Consider the following 13,102-nt stretch of genomic DNA (forward strand, 5'->3'; position numbering starts at 1 on the left):
AGGGAATAAATATCTCTCTTATAAAAAGGAGAGACCTAATTAGGTTTAGGCGTTCATTCTTATTCCCACGATTGAGGGCATTAATTCTTATTTCCACGATTGCCAATAGATTAGAGTAGATTAGTATTGCGTAGTTCTCTTCTCCTATTTTCCGGATCTTAAACTCTGTAATTTTTCTTCCCTTCTCTTAATTCTAGTATTAATTCTTTATCCCTTTGCGTTCTAATTCTCTTATTCCCTTAATTTCTCTTCCTTTAATCTCTTTGTTAATTTAGTTTATGTTATTTCGTTTCTTCCCTCTTATTATTATATTATTATTGATTATTGCTTTAGTTGGTATTAGTTTCGTTAATTTCATTATGCATTTCTAATTCCCTCGCTAGGATTTAGGGGAATCGATGAATTGATGATAGCCGCTAATTAGGTTTGCAGATCTGTTGTCAGTATCATGTCTTTGTTGTTATAAGTAACATTTAATGATGATTAGACGGTTAATGCGTATAATTATTCTAGTTGTCTTTGACAAACTCCGACCTAGATCGAAAGATTGGAAGGTGTGAGACCCGCTACATTCTTTATGATACTCTAATGAGGGCGAAAGTTAAGTTAGTAGTATTTTAGGGCGAATAGAGGACCGAAAGGACGTATTCACTGCCCCTTAGACTGACACATGTGATTGATCTGTGACCTTAGCTGCAATCATCTAGCATTCATTGATGAACCGACATCCTAGTCCCTTTCTCTTTTCTGTTAGACTCTTTTACTTTTCGCTGTTTAGTTTAGTTATCATAACTAAACCCCCATTTGTGACACCGAAAGACTTAGATTAGCAAGTAGATAGCAACATACCCTCCTTGTGGATTCGACCCCGACTTCCATAGCTGCATTAGTTAGAGAGCCCTCGGGTTTATCTTTGATAGAGTTGCGATAGCCCTCATCAGATGCAACCACAACACCCCAAACAAAAATTCACAAAATACCTAAACTACGAGCATGGTTTGATTTCACCTCTTCAAGTGGTTACGTAGGCAATACTTTTTTACACAAGAAGGATGCAACCGCAACACCCAAAACAAAAATTCACAAAACACCTGAACTACGAGCATGGTTTGATTTCAGCTCTTCAGGTGGATACGTAGGCAATCTTTTCTTACACAAGAAGGATGCAACCACAACACCCCAAACAAAAAATTTCAAAATACCTGAACTACGAGCATGGTTTGATTTCACCTCTTCAGGTGGATACGTAGGCAATCCTTTCTTACACAAGAAGGATGCAACCACAACACCCCAAAGAAAATTTAAAAAACACCTGAACTACGAGCAAGGTTTGATTTCACCTCTTCAAGTGGATATGTAGTCAATCCTTTCTTACACAAGAAGGATACAACCATCCCCACACACACAAAACAATAACCCATACAAATTTAAAAAAGGGGCACCATTACCTTTTCCACAAAAACAAAAAAGAACAAAAAAAAAAGTCTTTCTCCCTTCCCACAAAAATCCCTTTCACATGTGCAATGTTTAGGATAATTCAAGCCAAATTACCTCTACAAGATGGATAGAGAAACAAGAAATGTTCACATTATTTCTTAGCACAAGCAATCCTCTTATTTATTTAATAATGAGAAGGATTACAATCTTGACAACAAATGAAGCTAAGCAAGTCCACAACTTGCCCAGCTAAAGCGTCGACTAAGACATCTTACATAGTAAAACTAACACACACACACACACACACACACAAACAATACATATCTTATACAACATAATAAAAACACACAAACACTAATACAACATAATAATAAAGTGGGTAATGGAGGTCTTCACTCTTCCATTCTACCCTTGCCATTTCCTTTGGGGTACATCTTCCCCTTGTTCTTCTTGCTAGCCCGCCTAGCTTGTGCTTCCTCTTCGGAACGGATCCTCAACGGATCCACAACGGCAACAGCATCCGGTCTCTTACAAGACCCCATACTCGGCCCTAGCTGAGCCCACGTACGGCTAACCATATCTTTGGGACCCAAGCTCCTCCTCTTTGGTGGCCTCACCACATCTGGGCTCGTATCATCCCCAAAGTCATCAAAAAAAGGCGCGGTTTGCCTTGCCAACCTCCCTATACTTCAAATCGACGACTTCATCTTTGCGGAACTTTGACCTTTCTTCCAAGGTTGAAGCTCTTGACCACTTGACATAAGTGGGAGTCACCATGTCGTTGAAGCGGTGTTTGGTACCTCCCAAGTCGAATGAGTACTCCACCACCTCTCGAAAACCTCCATAAGCTCGGAGTTTCAAAATACGCTCTCTTGAACGAGAGTATCTTGAGCGAGCACCTTTTGTTGATAGCCCATTTGCCTCATAACCCTTTTAGGATAAATGAAGGAAGCAACCTCCAAGACCACAACCATCAAAGACCAAGAACAAGCGGCCGGAGAGGGCAACCCCGTAAAAGACTTCAAGTGCCACCATGGCACCACCCAACGGATATGAGGACCGCCCACCTCCACAAATTTTGATGTCCAATACGCCTCGATGGATCGAAAGCTATCCGAATACAACTTCTTCCTCACGGTAAGATGACGGAAGGAGTAAGAAGAAGCATCAACCGGAGGCTCAACATATCTTAGCCTCTCCATGATCCATACTTGGAGGATCCTTGGAGATCCAAACGAAGGGGCTTCTCCACCAGAACCCTTCTTGTCCAAAGCTTGAACGATCTCACCAAGCACCAACCACGATGGATCCCACCCATGGTTCATTTGCTCAACAACATGCACAAGGGTCATGCTACCATACCATCTTGACCCCTCCTTCATCAGAGCATCAATAAGGAGGTAAGAATGCACTAGGCAAAAGGTAAGAGCCTTTCTCCTAGCCACCTCCGAGATATTGACATCCAAGAGGTTTGAGAAGATGTTGATAAGATCCAACATGTCAACACCATGAGGAGCAAGGAAGAAGTTTACATGGCTCGTCGAAAAGCCTAACATAGAACGAAACTTCTCCTAATAACACAACGGAATTGGAGGAAGCACCGGAGTACTACCCGGGCACCCTCCAATAGCACCCACTTCTTCGGCTAGAGGGCAAATTTCACATTTCGGGAAAACGAAAACATGATGTTTCGAATCCCAAAAATGAGAGAATGCTTCATGGAACGAGGATTGCACATTAACTTGACGGAGCACCAACAATTGACCAACTTCCATTACAATGAGTTGATACTTCTCGGAAGGCGATAAATCCCGACACCAATACCGCAACCTATTTTAAAAAAGTATCCATGAATTATTTTGTGGAAAAAGAAGAGAAGGTTTTCGTAGAGATGTTTTTCGTGTTTCGGATGATGAAACAATGAAGCACAAACGTCCTTATTTATAAAAAACAATCAGCACCTTTTTTCTGAAAAAAAGGGGAGCTCCCTTGCATCGCCAAGGGGCTCACGCCTCTATGGGTTGATTCTAAGGATACGCACCTTGACTTGTCCTTATCAAGTTGTGCTTCTTTCTGACGTATAGTTTTTCTTGCCTTAAGCCTCGCGGCTCTTCAGGCTTGCCCCGAAACTTTTGTGTTTTCTCACACTCACATTTCCTTGAATTCACGTTTTACGAAATCCAACACGGTTTCCATGATGCAGCTTTAAACATACGGGTTTTTCTCTTCTTTTTTTAGAGGGGAAGGGCTAGTCGCCCCGATCCGCGACGGGTCGTTTCCATGTCAGTAAAAAATTTCAAAAAAAATTCGCATTTCCGCAAAATTGATACATAACATCAATTTTTCTCAAAATGCTTTTGCAAATCCGAGTCTTGATCTGGCAAAAATCAAAATCAACGCACTTACAAATCTCTTTTTAAAATTCATCCATGGCAGTTTGAGTTTTAATTTTCGAGTTGCAAATCGATTTTGGCCAAATTTGCTGCGATTTAATTCAAACACAAATTAATTTCTCGAAATTTCAAAACAATTCCATTTGAAAAATCCAAACGTGACGCCTTGTCACGGAATTTTCAAAATTCATTTTCAACAAACAATTTCAATTTTAACTTTGAGTCTTCGTGGTTATTTTTGTTTTCAACATATATTTTTGCATGCTTGCGTGTATGTGTATGCGCTACTTGTTGCCTATTTTCTACACTAACGATGCAGGAGCAAACGCTGAAGCAAATGGGGAATCAGCCATTGACCGCGCTTCTCCGAAACACAACACAAAAAAAGCCAAACACAAACAAACTTTAAACCAAAAACACATATATACAAACCGCCTCACGCAAAATACATCAACACACATTTGATACAAACGAATGATCATATAAACAGGATCCGGTAAAAGACACTGGCCTAAAACAATTAACTGAGGGCTATCCGCCACCTACCAAACTAAGCACTCCCCATCCTTCTAACGAGAAAAGAAAGGGAACAACATGAAAAGAAAATGAGTAATAGCGGAAGCAGAGATGGTTACCATGATGATAACCCTCTTTCCTACTCCGAAACAAAAAAAGGAAAAGGTGTCTGGAAGACTTCGGACGACCTGACGATCGGGAATTGTGACACAGTGCATCGCCCTGACGCCAACCCCCAATCATCGGAATTCAGCGATGAGTAAGAGCCACGACATTGGGTGTCACTCCGATGTTGACCCCCAATCATCAGAATTCAACGACGATTGAAAGCAGCAACGTAGCGCTACGCTCTGGTATTGAACCCCAATCATCAGACGTCCAAATCTTTGCAGACAACAACCAATGATCAACACGTGATCAAAGGCTTGACAAAGGCCACCAGGGAAAAGCACAACTGGACAAAGATGGAACGACAGCCGGCTCTCCTCCTCCTCCTGGATCTTCCTCCTTCCCCAAGGCCTCAGCCTTGGACCTAGCAGCCCCAGAACAGTTGCCGGAAATCGAAACAAAAACAGCGTCAGCCGAAATTTCGGCATTACGTTGCCACAAAACAGAAAAAATCCCAAAAACAAAATCACCTGCAAATACAAAACAAAGGCAAACAACAGCAACGGCAAACCCGCAAAATCCTATCTCACAAAAAAATTACTCGCCCTTCTTTTCAAGTAAAAAACGAGTCAAAGCAATAGCAAAAAAGTAATTACCAAAACAATCCAACACCCTCAGACCTACACAAGGTCTGCAAAAAATAAGCAACAAAAATTCCCGACACAACTGGGCATTTTATACCGCTAAAAAAGGGCAATTTTACGCCAAATTGCGCACAAACAGGTCAAAATTTCAAATTACGACCACAACAAAGCAACATGACTAAGTCTCGCCCCAAAATGACCTAAACTACCGTCAAGCTCTATTTAAAAGCAAAATGGCTTAGTTTGAGCCCAATCAGATGCTTATTTTGTCACCCTAAGACCGTCTAATAAAGGCAAAATGGAAAAAAAATTCCCCCAACACCCAAAGAAGGTTTAATGCAGCAAAGATGGTCTTCCCCGACTACAATGCAACCTAGTGGGGAACACTACTTGAGCAAACAAGCACGGCATTTTAAAATGAGACGGTCTTTTGTTTCATTCACGTTTTTCGCACCTAGGGAGCGAGAACAGGGACCAAAATACAAACTAAAAGCACCCCTATACTCCGAAACAGGTTTCTAACCTAATGCAAGCATCAATTCCACTCAAAAATGGGCAAAACAAAACGCCCAAATCGATTTCAAACGGGTTAGGGTTTCACCCTAATTCAATCAACAAAAAGGCAAACAAAATCAAATGGAATCATTAGTATTTACATACCTTGAGATGACATAGTAGTTGTAGCACAAATGAAAGGAAAAAACGGGATCAACAATGGCGAAAAATGGCAATTTTGTGTGTTTGTATGAAGAAGACGAAGTGAAATGAGGAGATGCTGCTCCTCGCGTCTTTTAGAGAAATAAGGAGAGTCTCCTTACATCGCACAAAGGCTCGCGCCTCTTTAAGGTGATCCAAGCAATCTCAGTGAAATTTTGGGGTTCGGCCCATTTTCACACAAATTCCCGCTATTTCACAAATTTCAGTGACGGAATTTAAAAACGTCATTCTCAAACAAAAAACAAAATAGCGAAATTCAAATTCTTTATTTTTCACAATTCAATGACGGAATTAAAAACCGTCATTTTCTTCACAAAAAACAAAATAGCGAAATTCAAATTCATTATTTTCACAAAATTCAAACGACAGAATTAAAAACCGTCATTTTTTTCACAAAGAACCAAATAGCGAAACACAAACTCGTTATTTTCACAAATTTCAAATGACGGAATTAAAAACCGTCCTTTTCAAACAAAAACCCAAATTGTGAAATTCGAATTCACTATTTCTCACAAATTTCAAATCGCAGAATAACAGGAAGAGAAAACCGTTATCTTCTGAACAAAGTAGCAAATGGCGAAGTTCACACTCGCTATTTCTCACAAAATCGGAGGACGACAGCAATAAAAACCGTTACTTCTCTTCAAACAAAAAAAACGGCAAATGGTGAAGTTCAAAACTCGCTATTTCTCACAAAATCGCAGGACGACGTAATTAAAAACCGTTATCTACAAACAAAAACAGCAAATGGCGAAAGTAAAACTCTCTACTATCACAACAAAAAATTTCCAAGTCACGAACGGCAAAAATTAAAATTCGCTACCACCACAAAGTTTCAAAAAAAAAAACAAACGGCAATAAAAACCGTTAATTCTCTTTGAAATTCGAAATTACAAATAACGATAATAGAGGCCGCCATCCGCAAGAGCCATGCTCAAACTACAAAAGTCTATCTCTTTCCAAAACCACAAACATCCAATATAAACACCGAAATTCCCCAGTAGGATATCAGAGACCTCCCCACGGAGCCCATTAACAACACGGCAACCTCTTGAAATAAGGCCGATAAAATACGGCTATTTCCCGCAGTCGATTATCCGACCTTCAACGACACACAACTCTTAGCAAACTCTTGAAATAAGCCTGATAAAATCCGGCTATTTTCCGTAGTCGATTATCCGACCTTCAAACGACAAACAAGTCTCAACAAGCTCATGAAATATGCCCGATAAAATCCGGCTATTTCCCGCAGTCGATTATTCGACCTTCAAACGACAAACAAGTCTCAGAAACCTCTTGAAATAAGGCCAATAAAATCCGGCTACATCCCGCAGTCGATTATTCGACCTTCAACGACAAACAAGTCTCTACACAACAACCTCTTGAAATAAGCCGGATAAAATCCAGCTATTTTTTGCAGTCGATTATTCGACCTTCAACGACAAACAAGTCTCTACACAGCAACCTCTTGAAATAAGCCCGATAAAATCCGGCTATTTCCCGCAGTCGATTACTCAACCCTCGACGGCTGGCGAGCCTTTACGCGTGAATAAGGAACAATTCAAGGACATATCCAGAAGATGCCTCAGGTATGACTGCTTCCTATGGCTGACGAGCCTTTATAGTCTAACGGACTTTAAACGACCCGCGCTGGTATTCGACAAACTCTAAACTATTCCCGCTGGTAGGTCCTTTACTCGAATCGACGAGATGCCAAGATGATACGGTCGTTGATGTACCAAAAATAAATACCTAAATATACTAACAGAAGCTAGTGATAAGTAAGGTCGATCTCCAATGGGAGGCAAGGTATCTATCTGAAAGTCCGTCTATCTAAGTCACAAATGGGGGTTTTGTATTTGATTTTCTAAACTACTAAAGGTTTAAGGGGAAGAGAAATAGGGAAAGAGAGATAAAGCAAGAAAATGTGATAAAAGTGATCAGATAAAGAAGGTATGTCAGGATTTCGGTTCACCATGGCAGTCTAACGACTCAATTGCAAATAACCTAGACAATTTACTGTGAGAAGGGTATGGGAAAGGTCCTTCCGGTCCGCTATCCACCCTAGAATTCCACTAACTTAACTTCCGTCCTCATAAGGGTAGTCTACTTTTTATTGCAGGTCTTTTTATTCCAATCTTCCTATCCAGGAAAAAAGTTAACCAAATTAAAATAATTTAGAAGCATGCATTCAACTACATTGGTGATACAATTATATTGCTATGGGGACAGATTCTCACAAGTAAACCGTCTAGTCTATTCGCTACATCGTCACAATCCTACCATAGATCACCTAATCCCGACATGAAAGAGTTTAGTTACTCATATTACTAATCTTGTCAATATCAATAACAATGAATGAACTAATAATAGAAAGCATGATGAAATAATAATGATTAAGCATAAAAAAAATTAGGGCAGAAATTAATTAAGAGAAGAACAAGTAATTAAAGTTACAAATAACGAGATTAATATTAAAAGGAGAAGAGGGACAACAATCTCAAGCAATTCCGGCGTAGAGATCAAACCAAAATCCAAGCAAGAGATCAAGAGAGAAAAGTTACAGTGAAGAGAGATTAAGAGAGAAAAGTTGATTAAGAGAAGTGTTAAAAGGTAAAAGAAGAAGTGTTTATTAACCTAGTTACGACTCCCTTATAGAGGGAAGTGAAAATTAACAACACTAAACCTATCACGGGATAAAAATCCCGAGTATAATAGCAAAATACTCGATCGAGGACTTTTATATCACTCGATCGAGCAAATCCAAGCTAAAACCTCTCGATCGAGTACCTAAAGTACTCGATCGAACACTTATTAAATAGGCAGTACTCGATCGAGTAGAAAAAGGAGTCGATCGAACACAATTGTACTCGATCGAGTACTTTCCAGAGCACAATTCATGCCTCGCGCACTGAACTTCAAACGGCTGCCATTTCTTCGTTACTTGGGCAAATAGGGCGTTTTTGTGGCGTTGGAAATCTAACAGGACATTCATCTCCAATTGGAATCACCTGAAAATCTGTTGTACAACTCGAGATATAACTCTTCAAATTAGGCACTAGTAATTTGAAGTTCTTCCTTTGCTCGCCTAGCTAACTTACTTCTTTGCGCATCTCAAAATAGTAGTCTTGATTATGCTCCTATTTGGTTCATTCCTGCAAATAAGACAAGAGAAACCAAAGTAGACAATTCGGGGGACATTTGTAGCTAAACACTACACAAAATGCATAGAAATGCGTGCAAATGAAGTACGAAATACCTATATAAAATGCACGCATCAAATATCCCCAAACCAAACCTTTGCTTGTCCTCAAGCAAATTAAATGCAAACTAATGGAACGGAAATGAAAACTCAGAGGTAGCTATAACCAGTCTACTTGAACCAAATTGATGCAGTCAAAAATTAACAGTCACAGCTACAGCAGTCAATAAGCAAACGAGTTATAAGATGTCCATAAACAAGGCTGACCTATCGACTTTGCAAGACCAACAAAATCAGACTCTCACGTGGTCGCTCTTCTCTCATGAAGCAAAGGGTGAATAATTATGTGTAAGAGGGAAAGACAATACAGTCACTCACCTAAACTGCGACCTACATAACATGCATGCAACAAAAATGATAGACGATTCAAGTACTACGCATACAGTCCAACCAACAATGTCCGTCACAGCCGAGGGCTTACAAATAGTATGGGAAAGTGAGGATACAGGTGAGAAAAGGACAAATAGATTATGGAAATGTGGAGGTAAAGCGTCAAGCTAGCTCCTAAACAGGACCATATAAGACCATCCGAAACTCAGCTGTCTAGAAAATAAAGCTCAAGTGCCCTTAGTTGGCACACTTCTCACTATCCAATACACTATCTTCTCAAATATATATATATATATATATATATATATATATATATATATATATATATATATATATATAACGGAGGAGTGAGACCGTCATAAGATAAAAATAAGCATATACAGTCTCTTTTATTCAACAACTCAACTTTTTCAATTTTTCTTTCTTTTTTCTTCTTCTAGTTTCACGTGTGTTTCCTCAATTCTTTGTTTTTTTTTTTTTGATTTTTTTTCTTCCACACGTCTCATTCTTTTTTTCTTTCTCTTTCTTTTCTATTTTTCTACCAACTCCGCACAAATCAAAGCAAGCCAAACTCGCAACATGACAGATATACCACAAAATTCACACTAAACTAGCTTGACTGGGCAGGCTAAATTTTGGGTGTAGCTAATGGGTCAAAAAGGCTATATTTGGCTGAAGTGGAGCTAAATGGGTGAAAAATAATGAAGGAAAGGGAAGTTGTAAGCTCCTCCCTGTATGTGACACCGACCACAAACCTGAATGTATGCAAATGACGAGAAATCGAATTTCACTAATGTGCAAAAGTAATGGACATGTTATGCAAGGAGTACTACTCTCAATTCCTATGTAAACCGGTCATGAATGTCACCAGTTATAAGGCTCTAAATCTCAGAAATTTTAAGTAGGTTGCCAATTTATCAGGTCAACTCTATACAGTCAGCTAAAATTTGAACAAAAAAAACTCGTAGATATTTGCAAGACTCAGCTACTAACTATCAATTAGATGCAAGGCTTAAGTAAAAATGACAAGTTAAAGTGAAATTTCATCACGGAAATCAACCGTTCCGACTCAACCTATATGCAAAAGTAAACGTTAATTGTTTTGAATATTTTTTGAATTTTCTAATTTTTATGAGATTTTCAAAAATAAACAACAATGCATATAGAAATTAAACGTGACAACGGAAATGCAATAAAAACATAAATGCAGACATAGATATGGATGCTCAACCTCCCCAAACCAAACCGTACAATGCCCTCATTGTACCCAAAACAGGGAAAGGAAATGCAAACTAAAAGTAGAGAGAGTGTAGAAGCGGAAAACTTACAAGATAATGCGAAGAAGGGACCTCCCCAAACCAGTTAGCAACATGGTAGGTCACAGCTAGCGGCTTCAGAGCAGCTAAATTGCGAACATAATGCAAGAGTACCTGCGAATTCGCAAATAGCAACCGCACAAAAGTACTGCCAAAGCAAAGAGGGCTAAATTGTTCACAGTCTATCGCCGAGTAGGCTAATTATTAAGGCACACAACAAAACTAAATTGTTTGAAAAAAAACAACTAAATAGTTTGAACTTCGGGTTGCCTCCCGGACAGCGCTAGTTTCAGATAGGTCCCAGCTCGACCTTCTTTTGTCAACCAGCAACACAAATCAATCGCCCACTACTAGGCCTCTGACTGGAAGCAGTAACTTCAGCAATCGTCAAGTCTGCTTCTGGCCTCCACAGCATGGCATTGAAAGAACAGCAGCTTCTCCAATCATCGGGATCCCAATCTCTAATGTCGTCACACAGCAACTTCCTAGACGACGTAGCTTCCTCAAAACCTCCTCCAGGGTCATCTATTTGGGTAGTTCCATACTTCAACTTGAGAGCACCTATCTCACCTCCCGGGTCCTCGAGCCTGTCAAGACCTGTGTAAAGAGAAACAAAGTAATGTTCCTCCAATTTGCTCCCAAACTGGGGCGGAGGTGTTATAACAGCAGCAATATGTGACTCATAAGGAATATCTGATGGTATCTCCACGGACTCTATAGAAGGGGTAGCATCACAAGGCATGACTCGCATGGGTTCCCTACATGCAGTAGACTTGGTAAAAACCAAATCCTCTCCTCCTACCTAAAAGGTAAGTGTCTTAGCCCCGACATCTATAATTGCACCAGCAGTGCGCAAAAATGGTCTTCCCAAAATAATGGGAGTGTGATGGTCTTCGGGTATATCTAAAACAACAAAATCAACGGGAATAAAGAATTTCCCTATCCTGACAGGTACATCATCCAGAACTCCTTTAGGCCGTGATAAAAAACAGTTGGCCATCTGTACAGAAATGCTAGTATGCTTAAACTTAGTCAAACCTAATCTCTTAGCAAGAGACAAAGGTAACACACTGATACTAGCACCAAGGTCACATAAAGTATTGTCGATTAATTGGGTCCCTATATGACATGGTATGGAAAAACTACCTGGGTCAGACAACTTAGGAGGGGTCCCAGTCTGAAGAAGTGCGCTGCACTCTTCAGTCATAGCTACAGTCTCAATAACACTAGCATCCCTCTCACAACATAAAGTCTGCTTAATAAATTTAGCATAAGAGGGTACCTGGGCCATAAGCTCATTATAATGCTCACCGACATTAAGAACCCATATAAGATCCAGGAATCCGCGGTGCGGCAACAACCTTCGTGGAAAAGGAACTTGAATATAATAGGTTTTGACCGTATTCTCCTTCATATCTTCATTCGGGATAGGCATGGGTGATGATTGAATAGTTTCCGAGGATACAGGGACTGATCGAACATTGTCATTTCTCGATCGAACATGTCCAAGCCTTCGATCGAACGATTCCTCTGCAATAGTGTTCGATCGAACACTTCTTTTCTCTCGATCGAATGCTTTCTCAACACATTTTCTCGATCGACCATCAGCAGGGTCGACCGAATGGTATTCCCTCCATAATGTTCGATTGAGTACTCGGGATGTCACGATCGAATTTAATGCTCAGGTCAGCACATACATCAGTACAAACTGCGTGAACAGTAACAGCATCAACGGACAATGGAATACTCTCGGTATGGATTGAATACGCCGTCTCATACTGCTCTTCCCCAGCAACTAATTGATCAACATGAATCTGTAGCTTCTTTATACGGATGTCATTTTCCGCATAAGACTTCTGCGTCATTAATGCAAATGCCTCTATCATTGACTTCAGTTCAGCAAGCTCAACTTTTTCGATCAACCCATTTACTTGGGCCTGCAACCTCTCAAGACGAATGTCTTGAGCTTTGGACTTTTCCACACTCGAAATCAAGATATTTGCAATTGGGAACAATTTCTCGAACCCATCATTCTTTTCAACATGAGGGGTGTGTTGCGGTGGGTTAGCATAACAAGGCTGTTGAAAACCTTGTTGTTGCAGCGGTTGTGGTGGCACCGGTATAAGAGGAGCAAAACTTTGGTGACTTCCACAACCCCAAGACTCTTTCCTCTTCCAATTGTAAGTTATGATGGTCAGAGCTTCAAAATGGGCTATAAGTTGGGAGACGGACGTCATCTTGGCTAAAGAATCGAAGGTACTCAAGTCTTCCCTTCGATAATCTTTCTCTGAAATTTGTCTAATAGACCTGTAGACCTATCAAAGCAGCACTAAAGAAAAAGATAAGAACTGCCTCAAGGAATAAATCCCTTGAGGCGCA

The 13,102-nt window shown here is 40.1% G+C and overlaps 1 protein-coding gene across 1 annotated transcript; it reads right to left on the minus strand.

Annotated features, from left to right (window-relative positions):
* Positions 1-11,525: 11,525 nt before the first annotated feature.
* On the minus strand, positions 11,526-12,158 carry LOC141632013 (uncharacterized). Its single transcript, XM_074444608.1, has one exon. The coding sequence runs from the start codon at positions 12,156-12,158 to the stop codon at positions 11,526-11,528; it is 633 nt and encodes a 210-aa protein (XP_074300709.1).
* Between the last annotated feature and the right edge of the window lie 944 nt (positions 12,159-13,102).

The sequence above is a fragment of the Silene latifolia genome, chromosome Y, assembly GCF_048544455.1.
Source record: "Silene latifolia isolate original U9 population chromosome Y, ASM4854445v1, whole genome shotgun sequence".
Taxonomy (NCBI): Eukaryota; Viridiplantae; Streptophyta; class Magnoliopsida; order Caryophyllales; family Caryophyllaceae; genus Silene; species Silene latifolia.